Source organism: Lissotriton helveticus, chromosome 5_1 (genome assembly GCF_964261635.1).
Source record: "Lissotriton helveticus chromosome 5_1, aLisHel1.1, whole genome shotgun sequence".
Lineage (NCBI taxonomy): Eukaryota > Metazoa > Chordata > Amphibia > Caudata > Salamandridae > Lissotriton > Lissotriton helveticus.
The window spans coordinates 48,802,555-48,821,480 of NC_136065.1; the positions used below are offsets into that span (position 1 = coordinate 48,802,555).

At 46.0% G+C, this 18,926-nt stretch overlaps 1 protein-coding gene across 1 annotated transcript in view; it reads right to left on the minus strand.

Annotated features, from left to right (window-relative positions):
* The window catches only part of LOC144754119 (E3 ubiquitin-protein ligase TRIM39-like), a 531,293-nt gene that overhangs the window by 93,686 nt on the left and 418,681 nt on the right, over nt 1-18,926 (minus strand). Inside the window, exon 2 of the mRNA XM_078641686.1 lies at nt 7,758-7,853. Within this exon, the coding sequence (XP_078497812.1) occupies nt 7,758-7,853 (96 nt within the window). The remainder of the gene's footprint in view (nt 1-7,757; nt 7,854-18,926) is intronic.

Genomic DNA, 18,926 nt, shown 5'->3' on the forward strand with positions numbered 1-18,926 from the left:
GGGTATGCACATGTCCCGAAACGTGTCCAGACTATAAGGTATTTGGGGCCATATGTAGGTGGCCCAAATACCGGTCGGAAATGTTGAAATTCGTTAAATTGCACCTTTACCAACCGGTATATAGGCATGCGCGATGTAGGGAAGGATTCGGTAATAAGGAATCAGTAAATACCGATTCCTTATTACCGATTTCAAAATTACTGAATCTGAATTACCGATTCCTAATTTACCGAATCGGTAAATAAGAAACGGTAAAAACGATAAAAGAGATGTAGGAAAATTCGGTAATACCGAATTTCATTAAATTCGGTATTTAGGAGTCGGTAATTAACACTGACTGAAAGCAGGTGGTAATCAGCTACAGTGTATATAAGCAGTCCCAAAACGCAACAGTGTGATCACTATGGCACCTTTCTATGTGATTCCAAGGTGGCGACGGCTACAGGCAGCAGGAGTGAGGATCTGGAGATGGGAGGAGCGTGTTTACAGACAGCGCATCAGACTCTTCCAACTGACTGAGGCTGAGATCCATGAAAGTTACAGGCTACACCCCCACACCATCCTGGACTTGATAAGGGACCTGCACCCACTCCTGGAGCACCCAACACCAAGGGCGCACGCCATACCACCACATGTGCAGGTGCTCTGTAGCCTACACCTACTTGCCTCTTGCAGTTACCAGGGGGTAATAGCTGCGGTAGGTGGGGTGTCAAAGAGTTGCCTGTCCCCTTTGTTTAAGAAGTTCCTGGATGCCATGATGCAGAGAATGCATCAATACATTAGCTTCCCAAACACACAGGCGGAACTGCTGAAAACCAAGACAGACTTTTACCAAATGGCACAGTTCCCACATGTCATAGGGTGTATTGATGGCACACACATTCCAATCTGCCCACCTGCAGCCACTGAATATATCTACAGGAACAGAAAGTCCACACACTCCATAAATGTGCAGGTAATCAGCGATGCTGCCGACATAATCAATAACATCATGGCCAAATTTCCTGGGAGCACCCACGACTCATACATCTTTCAGAACAGTGGGATCTACACACGCCTGGCTGCGGGAGAATTCGGAGAAGGATACCTGCTAGGTAAATCACTGTTACACACCCTGATAGTGTGTTTTGGTTTATGTAACTAATGGCACTTTCTTTCTCACCTAGGCGATAGCGCATATGCCATGCGCCAATTTATCCTCACTCCCTACCTAAACCCATCAACCCAGAGTCAGATAAGATACAATGTGGCACACAAATCAACACACAACGTTGTGGAGCGCACGTTTGGACTATTGAAAAGCAGGTTCCGTTGCCTCCACAAAAGCGGAGGCGCAAGTCAGTACACCCATCATCTGCTGCAAAATCATTGCAACCTGTGCTATGCTGCACAAACTTGCCACTAAGAAAGGAACAGAAGATGAATTAACTGACTCGGAGGACGATGGTGATGAATTTGCACAGCTAGAGCCCAACGCAGCAGGAGTGGCGCCAGCACCAGATGGGAGACAAAGACGGGCAGAGATCACACGCAACTATTTTTAAGTAAGTAAGGAAACACAGCCAGTTGTTGTATGTAAATTACGTAGTTTTAATATTAGGGCACTACGTCACTACACAAAGGGCTCAACTTACCAGTTCAAATTGTGACAACCCCAAGAGGATGTCATGGGTTACTTCACCCAATCAAGTGCCCAAAGTGTGGGCTGCATCAGCATCTGCGGCCACGCACAACACTGCTGGAGGCCATCAGCAGACTGTCTTCACTGCCAGTGGATCCAGTGCCAGCCCCATGCCGTCTGCTGCTCCTCCGGGTGTCAGTTGCAGGGGCGGTAATGCTGCTGCGACTGGTCGTCTCCTCACTGTCCCCCCCCCATCAACAGCACCAGTATTGGCAGACTGAGTTGTCATCAGCACTTCAAGTGCAGTTGTTACTTTGACCAGCCCCCTAGAGACATCACGGCTGCAGTGTGCCAGCCCCTCCTGCATGGCCACGGAGTGCCTGCAGAGCAGAGAAGTGGCTGTTGCTAGGCGGTTCACTGCCTTTGTATGGTGTTCCATCTACTGCCTCTCCCTGCGCCGTGCCATCCTGTCCTCCTCAAGTTTCCTGCACAGCAGCGACACTGACTGGAACATGTCCCTCATGCCCTCAGCCAGTGTGGAGGTCATAGTGCTGATGCCCTTCTCAATGTTAACCATGTTGGTGTTCAGGTGTTTCATTTGCCGCTTTACAGACTGTATTGCCTTCCCTTGTAGCCGCTGCACCTTGACCATGTTTGCCTCCAGCACTGTGAAGACACCCTGCTCCACACCCTGTGAAGGTGGACTGGTTTCCCGAGCCCTGCGGTGTCAGGCACCTGTGTGTGCACTCACTGAGGTGGGCTGCGACCATGCATTACGGTCATCCACTGGCACAGTTGAGATTTCTCCCCCCCTGGTGTCTTCCAAGGATGACTCAATCTCCTGGACTGTGGCAACTACATGCCTCCTGGGTCTTTCAACTGCTTGTGGTGTTGCTGCCCGTGATGCTAGCAGTAGTGGTGATGCTGGCCATGGTAGGGATGCTGGCAGTGGTGGTGACACTGGCATTGGTGATGATGCTGGCATTGGTGGTGACGCTGGCATTGGTGGTGATGCTGGTGGTGGTGGTGTGGTGTGTCCTGCACTTGCACTGGCCTCCTCTGATCTTTCCTTCCGGGGTGCCCTCCCAGCCTTGTCTTGAGCAGACCTGCGCGATATCTCGCCTGTAGACAGAAATTGTACATTAGCTCAGTAGTCCGGCAGCCCTGCATAGCAATAATAACATTTCATTTCTGGCACACTATCTTAATGTCCTTGGCTTGCTTTCACTGATGTGTGTCACATGCCTTGTTGTTCAGTGTGATGACTGTCATGTAACGTGTTTCATTGACTACATCTCCCATAATGCATTGCTGGTGTTCACGAAAACCTGTACTGGAGTGGGATTCACACAGCCCCATTGGGGAATGGGGATAGGGAAGGGGGGGGGGTGCAGATTGGTGTGCATGCTTCTTACCTTGTTTGGTGGCAGCTCTGGCTGAGCTGTCTGCATCCCCGATTCCGCAGACATTTTCTGGCTCTATGGTGGACTCCACAAGCTGCTCAAGTGCAGTCAGGGCACCTTCCTCCTCCGGTCTGGCCAGCTTGTTTTTTGATCTCCGCCATCTTCTTTTTGGTGATGCTCCTGATGTCCGTTTTTTCAGTACTTCAATGTCCCGGGGGTTCACTCCTATGGCATTCACTTGTGCCTGAATTCCCAGCCAGATCTTCGTTTTTTCAGATTCAGCCACTTGCAGGGACTGCTTCCCAAACAACTCGGTATGTTGTTTTACCACCTCCTCAACCAGGACCTGTAGCTCACTTGCGCTGAATTTCAGCTTCCTCTTCCTTTCCCCTCCTTCTTTGTCTGTGTCCTTGCTAGCCATTGTGCAGGTTTTGCAGCAAAAGTTCACACAGTGGCTCAGTTGTTCTCCTCTGCACTCCCAGCCTCTCCAGAAGGTTCTGATTCAGTGCACCTGCATGGGTGTGGCCACTTCCTGGTTAAGAGGTAGGGTGGATGCACAGGATTGGCTGATTCCTCAATTGCTGCTGTTTTGAAATTCTGATTCGGTGTTTACCGATTCGGTATTTTCCGAATCGGTAATACAGATTCGGTAATACCGATGGGTATTGTAGATTATTTTTTCAGATTTTTACCGATTCAGTAAAAATTTGCGAATTTTTACCTACATCACAAATACTGATTTCTTAATACCGAATCGGTAAAATTTGGTATTAGGAATTCGGAATTTGGAAATTACCTACATATGGCCCTTGGTTTCTAATATCTTAACTATTCATGGATTTAAAATCACAATAAATATTTGTTTTCTTTAATCAGAAGATAATCCCCTGGAGAGTGAGCAATTTATGAGTGGGAAAACTATCAAGATGTCAGTTTCCCTTTGTAAACAGATTTGTCAGATGTCTTGGGGCTGCATATACCATCTACATGGCTAGATCATAGGTTACCATATCCACTCCCAAGCAAGAAATTCAACTCAGTGGTAGAGTCTGTCCGATGGATGAATAGATAACTCAAGATCCATGCTGTCGGGATGGAAAAGTCCTCGTGTGGTGAGAGACGTGTACCCCTGCCCTCAGTGCCCAAATGTTGTCAGGATCCCCAAGGCTGATTGTTTGTCACAGGCAAAAACAGATCATACGTTTGCACCATGACACAGGCCTGTCTCATGGAGTGCAGGGTCTTGTTGGACTGGGGAAAGCGCCGAAAATGCTGCCCTCATAGTGGTGGAAGGCTGCCGCCTTCACTAGGAATTAAGCCGCACAAGCGTGGTGGTGACAGTATACTGTGTAGTGATCAGTAGTAGTAGTGAACAGTTATTTTTTACCCTATGTCACTTGAGTGAGGCCTACAGGCTCACTCACCTTTTTAAAAGTTCTGCTGATGTGTGCTTAATTCACCCCTGGCCTACATCAGGTTGATGTGGAAGTTTATGCGTGATGGAAACATGTGCTGAGTGCGTGTGTGCTCACAAGGAATACACTTCACAAAGGGTGAAGTGTGGTACAGTGCGCACATGGTAAATGTGTGTGCTGGCAGTGTGTGTTTTTAAAATAACATACTCTGATACAGCACAGAGAGACTGCAGTACTGAACAGTGTGCGCCGGCTCAGTGAGTGTGCTGCATGTGGGTATGCTGGTGGTAGCATAATACATGAGGATAACAGTACTGAGCAATGTGTGTGCTGTGGATGTACATTGAGTGCAGAGGGTCTGCACTGGTGCGTTACATGGAGGACCTTGGGGTCCATTTTGGGGAGCCTAAGCAGCCTGGTGCTAACACGAGGAGTAGAGGAATCCACCAGACAGAGTTGTGCATTGCTGCATTCCCATAAGCTGGGTGGGACATGTACTGGAGGGCTCTTTAATTCAGTGACAGATCACAAGGGAGGAGCCTAGACACCTCTCAGTAAGAGAGAGGTAGGGCTGTTAGAGAAATCATAAAGAGTGGGGCTGAAGGCTAAAGATTAACCCTTTGATGCACATAACACCACTGAGGTTGACATCCAGGTGTGAACTCTGTCACTCCCATGCATCTTGTTGTGGGTCAATCAGCTTTGAACTCCTGCCTGCTGTGACAGGCTTCTTCAGGAGGAAGAAGAAAGGGGAGAGATGTCCATTTCAAAGAAGCAGAGCCCCAACATAAATCTTCACAGACCCAGACACTAAATTACAATTTATATCTGGAAAAGGACTATAAGTAGGGGGGTCTGAGACATATGGGCTGCGTGTGGAGGGGTAGCACTGCAAGACTTCGGGTGCCCAAGCCTGCTAGTCTTTCTGCTGGGTAAGGGATATTCCCCAGGGATAAGAAGATCACCTGCCCTGGAGCCTGGAGCAGCACTGCCTGCCTGCTCGCCAAGACGGGTCTGCCTGCTCCCTGCTCCAATCGAGCCGTAGCCAGTGTGCTGGACTTAGTAGGTGACCGCGTGTGCAAGGATGGGCTGCTGTGAACTGAACTTGGGAGCGCAGTGGGAGAAACCAGCTTTCTGCACTGATCAGGCCATGATCTGTGTACCAGAGTGTACCAGAGTGAATTGGTGACCCCAAATGCCAGGAGGGGCTGCCGTAGAGTCAAATAAGGAGTGCACCGTGAGAAACCCACTCCCGCAACAATCGAGCCATCGCCTGTGGGCCGGATTGCCTTGGCGACCTCCTATGCCAGAGAGAGTTGCAGTGGAAGCCAACATCAGGTCAGCGTGACCGGATATGCAAGTACCGGGGATATACCAGGAGGGACCGCAAGAGACGTGGAGGGCCAGGGGCTGGACTGAGACACTGCATTGACCAAGGTGGGACCAAACCGCATTCTGTGGACTGCACTGATGAAGGACCGAGGATACGCAGAACACAGCTGGAACCTCTTTGGAAGCAGGAGATCACCCCCATCCCCGTCGAGAAAGAAGTGACTTAGTGCATGACTGCTGGAGCAGGAGCAGCCCTCGCCGTCTAAATCCGCAAGTAACGTGGGTAGAGAAGGAGATGGGTCCTGCCAGGTGCTGCCACGTGTGATTGTGCGCAGCCCGACATAGCTGATCCAGACGAGGACCGCGCTGCATCGCCGATGGGTTCCCTGCTGCCAGAATGGTTAAGCAAAGAACTGGGCCTTTTAGACCTCGGGGGACATACCGCTATTGGTGCTGCAAACCCCTAGACTCTAGTAGCTGAACTTACTAACAGAGTCCTAAGTAAGAACTCTTGAGTACGGCTGACTAGTTTACATCCCCTGGATGCAGCCATCAGTGAATGGGGAATAACACTGAACCCGTTGCACTACAGGAAGGAGGACAGGGAGTTGCTTGACAACTACAAGAGCCCCGACCTCAAGGGGTCTGTGATATTGCTTCTGAACAATGTTTACCTTTGTTTGGGTAGAGTTAGAATTGAAATACTTCTTTTGATATAAAAACAAGTATTTGACTGGACATTGATTTATTGTTCGCACTGCTCGCAGGTTAAGTTATAGGTCTGATTCACTGATCTGTATCTGAGCTTCCCTTGAAGGAGCCTTGACTGCGTGAGCTACATTACCCACATGAGAGTCAGGTGCAGAAGGGGGTGTTTGACCCAGTTGAACAGGATCCATAGATGGGCGGGCCCTGGAACATCAGGAGCAAAAGGCCTCAGACACCTCGGTTGGGCCCAGTAGATCCTGCATCCCCCATGGCCCTCTGAACTGTGTTCTGACACATGCACACAAACCTACAGAGGCACACACACATATATATGCACAAGTGCATGATTATTCTTGCACACAGATGCATAGATGCATGTACATACTCACAGATGGATATCTCTACTCCATGCATACATAACCTCACAGTGGCACACATTCACACAGATGCACACATTAGTGTATGCACTCACAGATGCATAGATGCATGCACATACTCACAGATGGACATCTCCGGTCCATGCATACATAAGACCTTGCAATATGCAAACCTATCGACAGGCATTCACATATGCAAGTACAAACTCACAGAAAATAAATCCAGACCAAAGCATACACAACCCCCTAACACACACACACACAAATGTGCACATGAATTTGCATAGTTTAACATCCATAAATGCACACACACACACAACATTTACCTATGTCCACAAAAACAGAGATGCACAGACAAGAATGCACTCCCAAAGATAACTCCAGAGCCATCCACATATGAACACATACTAAGACACGCACACATAAGCTTGAACATGCTCAGACAAACTAGTACATACTCATAGCCAGATGCCACAATTGTCCATACGCACACTAATGCTCACCATGTAAGTGCTACCTTGAGGTCAGAAGAGTAATTATTGTTTAAGTTTATTTATACGATATGAGGTGGCTAGGTTCAATTTAAGTGCTCACCTACTATTATGTTGAAACTTAATACATATACATTTTTGTCTGACCTTCAGTTGGCCAACAAATAGCCTTTAGGAACTGAGAAAAGTTAAATTGCAAAAAAGGTATTTGAGCTCACTACACTTTGTTTATTTTAGGACAAACCCTGGGCAAATTTGAGCCCCAATATCCATGGCAGTGACTCCGGTCAGTGAATTAACCTGGTGGGGATGATAACCCATTCCTTTGGTTGACTCATCCGTTTTAACAGGTCCACACATAGACACGGGCACAGACATGAACAGACACAGGATTCACTGCTGGCACTCACCCTGATGGTTTTATATTCTTCCTCTTCCTTGACTTTAGACTCCAGAAAATATTCCTTCTCGCTCTTCAGAGGACGCAGCCACTCTTGAAGTTTCACCTGCAGAGATGAGAGTGCAAGAAATATGTAAAGATGGATAGGGTGCGGTCTCACTTACAGAAAGGAGTCACTAAAAGGACAACTGCACAAGCCCTGGGCCCGATTCACAAAGGTAAACCTGAAGTCTAAGTTTAGACCTAAAGTCTGACTTTACTACCCGTCGTAGTTTACCTTTGTGAATCAGGCCCCCGACTTTAAGTACCAGTCAAGCCTAGCCCGCCACTTGCTTGTGGACTCCAGTTCCTGCTTGTTCCAGCCTGATCCAGTTGCGGACCTTTGACCAAGTGACACCGCTGCTGCCCAGGTGTTCACGCCCGTTTCTACTGGACCAGGTATTCTCGCCCGGGTTTTTCCCACTCACTGTTCTTCCTACTGGCAGAAGTGCCGCCTACCCGAGGTCCTACTTAATGCAAGCTGCAGCGCAATCACATAGTGGATGTGCACAGCCGGCACGGCAAAGGCAAGCCCGTCTGCACCCATCTGAGCCTGGACAACTCCCAGAGCCAGGAACCCTAGACCCACGACCCTCAAGGCTCGTCACTCAGCCCAACACTCTACAACATCTATATGACACCCCTCGGGTACCGCGTTAGAGCCCATGGCATCAACATAGTATCCTGCGCTGACAACATACAGCTCATTCGCTCCCATACCAACTCAACCAGCACCGCCAAAGCAAACTTCCCCAACTGCAGAAGCAACGTTACTGCTTGGATGAAAAACAACTGCCTCCAGCTCAACACAGACAAAACATTGGTCCTTACCATCAGTAACAACCACTCCCCCTGGGATGCCTCTTGGTGACCCTCCAACTTGGCCCCCACCCACCCTTACGAACCATGGCAAGAACCTCAGGGTCATACTGGACACCAACCTCTCCATGACCATACAGATCGATGCCACTGCCTCATCATGTTACTTCATCCTGTGAATGGTAAGCAAGATTTTAAAGTGGGTACCACTTAACACCAGAGGAACAGTCACCCAGGCAGTTATCACAAGCAGACTTGACTACGGAAACACACTCTACTTCGGAATCCCAGCCCATGTTCTACTCTGACTCCAAACCACCCAGAAAATATTCACCAGACTCATTCTGAACATCTCTCTGCACCTCAACAATCTCCACTGGCTCCCAGTCCAAGAAAAATTTAAGTACAAGCTACTCACCCAAGCCCATAAAGCACACAACAGCATTGGTCCAGCTTACCTCAACCACCACTTCAACTTCTCCACCAACCCACCAGACACCTTTGATCTGCGTCCCTGGCAAGAGCTCACCTCCATGTCATCAACAAGGCCAGAAGCGGAGGACGCTCCTTCTCATACCTCGCAGCCAAGACATGGTACGACCTCCAGCAACACATCAGAACCTCCCCCTCCCTTATGGACTTCAGAAGGAACCTCAAGACGTGGAACGACCTCCTGCAACACTTCAGAACCTCCCCATCACTCATGGACTACAGCAGGAACCTCAAGACGTGGAACGACCTCCTGCAACACCTCAGAACCTCCCCCTCCCTCATGGATTTCAGAAGGAACCTCAGGACATGGAACAACCTCCCGCAACACTTCAGAACCTCCCCCTCACTGATGGACTTCAGAAGGAACCTCAAGACGTGGAACGACCTCCTGCAACACTTCAGAACCTCCCTCTCCCTCATGTACTTCAGAAGGAACCTAAAGACATGGAACGACCTCCTGCAACACCTCAGAACCTCCCCCTCACTCATGGACTAAAGAAGGAACCTCAAGACGTGGAACGGCCTCCTACAACACCTCAGAACCTCCCCCTCCCTCATGGACTTCAGAAGGAACCTAAAGACATGGAACGACCTCCTGCAACACCTCAGAACCTCCCCCTCAGTCATGGACTTCAGAAGGAACCTCAAGATGTGGAACGACCTCCTGCAACACCTCAGAACCTCCCCCTCACTCATGGACTAAAGAAGGAACCTCAAGACATGGAACGGCCTCCTACAACACCTCAGAACCTCCCCCGCAGTCATGGACAAAAGAAGGAACCTCAAGACGTGGAACGACCTCCCGCAACACCTCAGAACCTCCCCCTGGTGCACACGCGACCTCTGCCGAAACCAAAAATAACAATAATGCCGGCTGGACACTACCCTTGTGGGTGCTGTTCTGTATGTGAGCTGCCCGAGAAAACTAATAATGTTTAGTTGAGGAGTGGCAAGATGTCACAGATAACAGGTTCCTTAGATAAAATTATTCCATTAAGGAAAGTGAAGGATAGATCTAAACGCTCTGCTCCCTGGTATTCTAAGGAATTATGCCAGTTGAAACTGTGTTGCAGACAAGCCGAAAGAACTTGGAGAAAACACTATACGGAGTCTGATAATATCCACTTGAAGCAGACGCTCCAGGTCTATAAAGAACAGATCAAAAGTGCCAAAGCAAAGTATTTAGAGGACACGCTACTTCAGTCGACCAACAAGTCCCAAACCCTTTTTTAAATTGTTAATAATCTTTCCAACCCTGCCTGCACCACTAAATGTATCCCGGCCTCGCAGGCACTATGTGAATCTCTGGCTTCTACCTTTGAGGACAAGATCACTTCCATTTTAGCCGGGCTCTCTGCACCCAGTGTCCCCAATATTCAGGCTACTGCAGAGCCATTACCTGTACGGACTACATCTGACAGCGGTGAGTGTATAGTGCATACTCTGCTGTCTAGTTTTACTTCTCCCTCATATGAGGATTTTTGTACTATGGCTAACAGTGTGTCTTCAGGCTCCCCGCTAGATCCTTTACCCCACAAGTTCTGGAAGCTGTTTCAGATCGAGCTTTTCCCTCTTCTATATTCGATTTGCTGCCAGTCTCTAAGACTTGCCACTGTCTCTGACAGCTGGGAATTGGCAGTGGTATCGCCATTGTTAAAAAAAGCCACCCTGGACCCTCTCTGCCCTGCAAATTACAGACCCATCTCTTTACTACCTTATCCAATTAAAATTCTGAAAAAATTTGTAACTGAGTCCCTCTCTCATTTTATTGAGGAGAAATTATGCTTAGATGTGGCCCAGTTTGGATTTTGACCAGCACATGGTACAGAATCAGCGTTGGTAGTAGTTCTTGATGACTTACGATCGCGAGTCGACAGTGGTCGAGCAGCATTTTTGGTGCTACTCGACATGTCGGCCGTGTTCCATACCGTGAACCATTCCATATTGATCAGGAGACTGGAGGACAGTGGGGTGGTCAGTACAGCCTGTGACTGGTTAGCCTCCTACCTCTCTAACAGACATCAAGTGGTGACCTTGCCCCCTTTTATGTCTGACAACAGGATGGTAAGGCAAGGTGTCCCCCAGGGCTCAGCGATTAGCCCCATTTTGTTCAATCTATACCTCTGCCCCCTGATCAAGTTGATTAAATCCTTTGGTATCACGGTAATAAACTATGCAGATGACACGCAACTTATCTTCTCCCTCGAGAGTAAGGATGCTGTCTCTACACTCTACAGATACCTTCCACCGCTGTATGCTGGCCACGGCGGGCTGGCTGAGGGAGAATTCCCTCCAGTTTAATGGATCTAAGACAGAGGTTTTACATTGCTCGCTGGATAAAACCCCGCACCCTTTACCCGATGATTTTTGGCCTTCTACCACTAAGGACATTGCTGAATCAGCTGGCTCTGTTCGCAACTTGGGAGTAATTTTTGGTCATCACCTACAATTGGACGTCCATATAAACAAGACTGTTAGTACTTGCCTGTTGTTAATAAGAATGTTGCGTAAAATTCTCCCTATGCTACCTTTGTCGGCGAGACCAGAGGTAGTGCGTAGTATCATACTCAGTAGGTTAGACTACTGTAACGCATTACTTTTAGGAGCCCCTAGCTCCTTGATAAAACAACTGCAGAGGATCCAGAATATGGCAGCCAAGCTGGCTCTTTCGCGTGTGCGCTCTGCATCTTCATCTCTGGCTCTTAAAGATCTTCACTGGCGGCCTATACACCAGCGGATTTGCTTTAAGGCTTCTTGCATTGTCTTTAGAGCACTTCATGGATTGGGACTCATTGCTCTTCAGAACAAATTTAGATGGTATTCAGCAGCTAGGCCTTTGCGCTCCTCTTCCGCCTTTTTGGTTGGGGTACCCCGCATTCGGAGGATACGGATGGGTGGTCGCTCCTTCAGCTTCACTGCCGCTAAAATATGGAATGCTCTTCCACTCTCCTTAAGGAAGCTGATTGAGCTGACCCATTTTAAAAAGGGTCTGAATTCTCATCTCTTTCTTAGAGATGTCTGATCCTCCCTTGCTTGTGTTGTGATTTTGGAGTCAAAGCGCCAGGATACCCTTTGGGTGACAGCACGCACTATATAAGTTTGTTATAGAATACAATACAATACAAGATGTGGCACCTAAACAAGTTCTTCAACTGTAACACAGTGAATGTAATATACAGACCCACATGTCAATGCGGGCTGCATTATATCGGTTTAACGACCTGCAAAATCAAGGTTCGGATTCAAGAGCACTTGAGTACCATTAGAGCAGGCAAACTGACCACACATTTGGTACAACATTTCTGCGAACAAAAACATGATTTTCGAGCACTGAAATGGGTGGTTTTAGAAAGGATAACAGCCGGTAGTGATTGTGTGGATAGGGTACTGGCAGTAAAAGAAGCTCGCTGGATTCTTTCAGGATTAAATTACTATATTGAGTAGAATAAAGTCAGCAGACATTAATGATGTATACACTTTGCAACAGAGGGTCCATTAAATGAACTTTGTACCGAGTTGGGTACAGGCTTGTGGATATGAGTTTGGAGTTTGTTGAAATGAAATTAACAAAGTTTTGAGAGAAGGATTTTTCAAAAAATACCTTTTACACTATGTGATAAGGAATTCCTTGAATGGGCATTTGATAATGAAAAAGTAATGAGAGATACACATTCCTAGATAGAAACTAGTAGTGTAAGGAATGAGCGTAAAAAATTGTTTCTTTTTAGGATACATTATTGATGAAAATAGAAAAATAGATGTATGTAAAGATGACCTGTGATGCAGGTAAGTTGTAAGACCTTTATTAATATGGTCCTGACACCAAGGTACGTCTATCCGCAGTCACCACTCTAAAGCAACTGTCACATCTCAACTGTCAACCTGCCGGTGGTCAGGTAGAACGGCCTGACGTCACAATGCACCGGCAGGTCGCACGTGCAGTGAACATAGCGCGCGTGCAATACATTGGAAGCTAGCACATGTTTAATAAACATAACACATCTCCCTTCCTAAAACAACAAGAGAAACCAAGGGTGCCTGGCTGAAGCTTGTGGATGAGGTGGAGAAACCGCAGCTAATCACAAATGTAGTCTTGTAACTTAGCTGGTGGTTTGACTACTCTTCCAAACCTGCTCACAGTAGGCTCATCCTGACAACTGTCGTCCTGAGACGTAACATCTTCATAAACAGAGTCATCTGAATCAGAATCTGTATCACTGTTGGTCTGAGGCCTGTACTCTTCTGATGTCTCCTTGCTCTGCCTACTACTACTGTCTTCCACCCGTGAGGTGACTGAAGTGTTCTCACTCTCAGAAGATACTTCATTTGTACCTAAGGATACAATGTTGGTACCATCTGGTCGAGATCCCTCAATTTCCTCCCGGTCTAGAATCCAATCATAGTCTCGAGAACATGAAGCCTCATAATTTTCAGGAGTGGATTGAAAATCAGTCATTTCTTTCCCCTCCTTGCATAATGATAAAGCAGTAAAATGCCAAGATTTTCCATCGCTCAAAAGAGCGGAATTACAAAACACTTTCATAACCTTCATTGGTTGGGAGTAGTGATTATTTCCTATGCTGGTACTTCTGGTAGTTCTTACTCTCACATAGTCACCTGCTTTGATGTCAACCTATTTACATGAATGCTTATTGTCATAGTATTTTTTTCCTATAGTTTGTGACCTGCGTACATTCCCTTGTATCTCCTCTGGAGACCACATCTCTCTTCTAGTGGTAGCCCAACCTACATTATCCTTAGTAATGGGGGTCCTCCCTCTCAAAAGTACAAAGGGACTGGTACCTGTAGATACACATGGCGTAACCCGAAATGACCATAGGTTTTTGATTAGTTGTTTTCTCCATGACAAGTCATTCTGATTAGCCAATTGAATTATGCCTTTAATCACCCGATTAAACCTTTCAAATGCCCCATTGCCTGCAGGATGATAAACGGATGTGGTTTTGTGTTCTATACCATGACTTTTCAGAAACTCTTTGAATATTTTTGACGTGAACTGTGGGCCATTGTCCTATACCATGCAATTTGGAAGGCCCTCTCTTAGGAATAGCTTGCGCAAAAAACTTACAACACTTTTTGCATCAGCTTCTTGCACCACTTCAACCTCTGGCCATTTTGAGAAATGGTCTACCAGTACAATTAGATATAACATTTCTCCTTGTTCTCGAATGGGCCCACAAATGTCAATTCCCAACCTGACCCAAGGCATGTTAGGACAAGACAGGGGTTGAAGGGGTGGTCTTAATGTATGTTTAGTTTTGTCAGAGTTTTCACAGGCTGTACAATCCCTGACACTTCTTTCAATTTCTAGGTCATAACCAGGCCACCAGTATGAATTCCTGACTCTACTCTTAGTTTTGCCAATACCAAGGTGCCCCTTGTGGCAAATATCCAGGAGTCTAGTGCGTAAACCTTTGGGTGGAACAACCTTTCCATTTCTCAAAATCAAATCACCTTCAATAGATAATTCGTCTCCAAGTTCCCAAAATGGACGCAAAAGAGAAGGTAATTTTTTTTTCCAGGCCAGCCTGCTCTTATTTTTTCCTTTACCTCAATTAAAACCTTATCTTTTTCCATATGTTCTGACCACTCTTCCCCAGAGATACATGGCATTTCTGCCGTGACATTTGCTACACAGAAAGTGTCAATGTCTTGTACCTGGTCTTCATCGTTAGGTAGAGGTAAACGGCTTAGACAGTCCGCCACCTTGTTTTTCACTCCCGGAAGGTATTCCACTTCATAGTTATATTCTAACAGTTTCATTGAGATGCGTGATAAACGAGGGGAAGCAACTTGAAGACCCTTTGTGGAAAGCACTTTTACTAAGGGTTTGTGATCACTTCTAAGGGTGATTTTGTATCCCCAAATGTATTGTCTAAAATGGTTCAAAGCCCATGCACAAGCAAGTGCCTCCCTCTCAATCACAGAATACCTTCCTTCTGTGGTTGTGATAGAACGTGATGCAAAAGCAACCGCAACCGCTTTTCCTTCCTCATTAATTTGTGAGAGAACTGCTCCCAAACCCTTGTTGCTTGCATCTGTGGTCACTATGCTCTTTAATGAGGGGTTAAAGCCTTGAAGGGGTGGGGCATCACAAATGTCCTCTTTTATTCTGTTAAAAGCTTCTTCACAAACAGCATTCCACTCAAATTTATTTTTCTGTTTTATGAGTTCTCTTAATTGTACGGTTTTTGAAGAGAAATTCTTTACAAATTTTGCATAAAATTCTGATAGGCCTAGGAATGCTCTGACCTCTTCCTTATTACTGGGTGAGTGGGCTTCCCTAATAGCAGATAGGAGCTCTTTTTTTGGTTTTATGCCATTCCCATCAATTTCATGCCCCAAATAGGTGACGTTATTTGCAGCAAATTTGCATTTGCGCAGATCAGCTGTAAGTCCATGATGTTCTAGCAACCCTAGGACCCTGTTAAGTTTAGCATCATGTTCTCCTCTACTCTTGCCTGTTACCATGATGTCGTCTTGGAAAATTAAGAGATTTTTTTCTGTTTTGAATATTTCACTCATTAACCTCTGAAACATGGCCGCAGCAGAGGCCCGACCAAATGGTACTCTTTTAAACCTGAAACACCCCAGCGGGGTTACAAATGTGGTTAGGTTTCTGCTTTTGGAATGTAAAGCCACCTGATGGTAAGCAGAGCTAAGGTCAATTGTCGAAAACCATTTAGCACCATTAGTAAGGGACAGCATCTCATTAATTTCAGGTAAAGGGAATTGATCCACCAGAATGTTTTATTTAGATCGCGTAGATCAATGCATAGGCGGAGCTTGCCGTTGGGTTTCTTCGCGATAACCAAGGGCGAAACCCACTCCGCTGATTCAACAGGCTCAATGATGCCCTCCTTTTGCAATTTTTTGAGTTCATCTTCCACCTCACTAATGATGGAAAACGGTATGTTCCTTGACTTGTGTATACAAGGCACTGCATCTTTTTTTAGTTTAATTTCATGCACAAAACCTTTTAGTTTCCCAATTTTCTCTGAAAACACCTTAGGATACCTTTTTTTAAAGAAGTTATTACATTCTTCCTCCGTTTGTAAGATGAGAACGGGATCCGGACTGTTTGGATCAAGAATTATACCAAGTTCACCTTGGTCAATCCACCCCAACACTGATGGGCCTACTTTAGAAACATACAGTTTGCCAACTGTTTGGCGGGATTTAAATTCAAACGCTAGTTCCCTGTAACCTAACATTTCAATTGGTTCGTAATTAAATGTCTTAGGGAAAATATCTGATTTCTTCAATTTTTTCCCAATGACAGGAACAAATTTCTCTAGCCACACTTCTTCATTAACTATAGTATATGGCGAGCCTGAATCCGCCACAATTGACATGTCTACCCCGCCAATGTTCATGTCACAAATAGGTTTCTTCTTTTTGTTTACACCATCTTCAACATTCAACACAAATAGATTCATATCATCTTCATCTGAAGATGTACAATTTCCTTCTTCTTCATAAATTACCGCTTTTACATTTCTGCCCCTTTTTGTTTCTTAGGACACATTGCACTGAAATGTCCAATCATATTACAGTTAGAACATTTTTGTCTCACAGCTGGACACGATCTGTCATTTGCCAAATGGTATCTACTGCCGCATCTATAGCATCTCCTGTCATCTGAAAGCTTAGCTTTATGGCTTGAATCTCTTTTCTGTACAAACCCAGAATTAGGCTTGCTATTAGTTTTCCTAGAACTAATTACTTTTGCTACCATAGATTTGTCCTCTGTAGAGGATTTTTCCTCTTGTAACACAGCCTTTGCACACCTACCCGTTAACTCAGTACATTTAACTATTTCTACCACCTCTTCTAACGGTAACTCACCCTTAGCCCACAGTTTCTCCTGGACATGTTTATTTGAGGATCTCATAACGACCTGGTCGCGAACCAGCTCGTCATGTAATGCCCCAAATCTACACGTGAGTGCCAAATTTTTCAACGCAGCAACATAATCTTCTACCAACTCTTCTGGTGCTTGCTTGCGTTGAAAAAATTTGAATCTGTTGACAGAAATTGAAATGGTAGGCTTAAAATACATTGTTAAATCTTCTAGTGCAATAGTAGAAAGATCTCCTGGTCTAGTTTTTTTGTTGATGCAATTGTAGATTTTCATAGCCTTTGCACCTAAACAATGAAGAAGAATCTTTTTTTTCTTTTCTGGAGTCAAATCTTCCTCCCCTTCAAAAGTGGATAAATAGTTTTCAAAATATTCCCTCCACTCTTCCCATTTAAGGGCGTCATCCCCTGTAGTGGGTATGAAAGGTAAGGGTGGAGATAAATTCCAAACATTACCTGAAGCCATGGCTTTTCTCCTTCTTTGTAATTATATTTTTTTCTTCTATTGAAAGATTGTGCAGTAAGTAAAAAAAAACTTTTCTTGTAAATGCAATTTACGACCAATTAGTACAATACTGTCTTTAAATTTTCCTTTAAGGATATGTTATTGAAATTCTAGTTATCCAAAACGTTTTAATGTTCAAAATCCCATAACTGACTTTAAATGGTGTGCGTGTCACCGCTTTGAGCAACACGCCAATTCCGAAAATGACAGTTTACTAGTGTTCTTATATTTCTTCAGAAACATCTAGTAGCGCTAGAAGCTGACGCTTTGATAATGAGGCTTGGTGTGCGTATCACCGTAAAAAATGACAAGCACAAAACAGTGCATTTGACTATTTCAAAATGGCCGCCCGACGTCGTTGAACGATTCGCTCCACTGACGTCACTTCTGGACCTGACTGGAAAATCTTCTCCTCAGGTCGCGTCGCGTAGTCTCGCAGGAAGGCGGCAAACGCCCCTAGACTCAACCGCGAAGTTGTCTCTTCACAACACGGATCACCTCATGCGTTCGCTCCTCACTGATGACACCAGGCATCTATTCCTCTAACTCGCTGAAGCGTCCTCACTGCGTGGAACCTCTACCCAGTCCGAGGATGATGGGGGCAAACATGGACAACTTCGCTAGCACGACCAAAGTATGTGACCTCCCAGTGCCAATTTCCCTCGGAACCCAGGAAAAGTCAAACCTCCTCCAAATTATCCGCACTTGCACCGGAGGGGTGAATTACTGAAAACCCCGACAGCGCGCAGGGCTAAAACAAGCAGCTGGACACATCCGACTCACCCGTCAAGAACGGTGTACAGAGCGATATCCACAACGCTGCCTCCAGGACTGTACCAGGATGTATACGGAAAAGCTGCAGCAACGATTCGCGACTGAAACAACACACACAATGCCTGCGTGGTCAGACAGCTGCAATCCTGGAGATTCCGCTTATCACCAATTTCAAAAGCGGAACGCAGGTGAGATGGTAACTTGCTGCAGAGTGAGACGTACCAAAAAGCAAAATTTTAAGGCTTCTGGTGGGTTCCTAGTGGTGTCAGGATCCCACCCTCGTCGCCAACTTGTAAAGATGACCAGTGATGCAGGTAAGTTGTAAGACCTTTATTAATATGGTCCTGACACCAAGGTACGTCTATCCGCAGTCACCACTCTAAAGTAACTGTCACATCTCAACCTGACGTCACAATGCACCAGCAGGTCGCGCGTGCAGTGAACATAGTGCGCGTGCAATACATTGGAAGCTAGCACATGTTTAATAAACATAATGTACAAATAAATTATCAGCAGAAGCAATACAGTGTGGTCAGCAATGCAACTCATGATATGTAGGTATTTAGATGCTGAGTTGCACACTCTAAAATGGCCGCCGCTATGATGAGGAGAAATAGTCCGGTCTACACAAAATAGAAAGATCACGTGGGCTACGCGCAGTGAACGCGC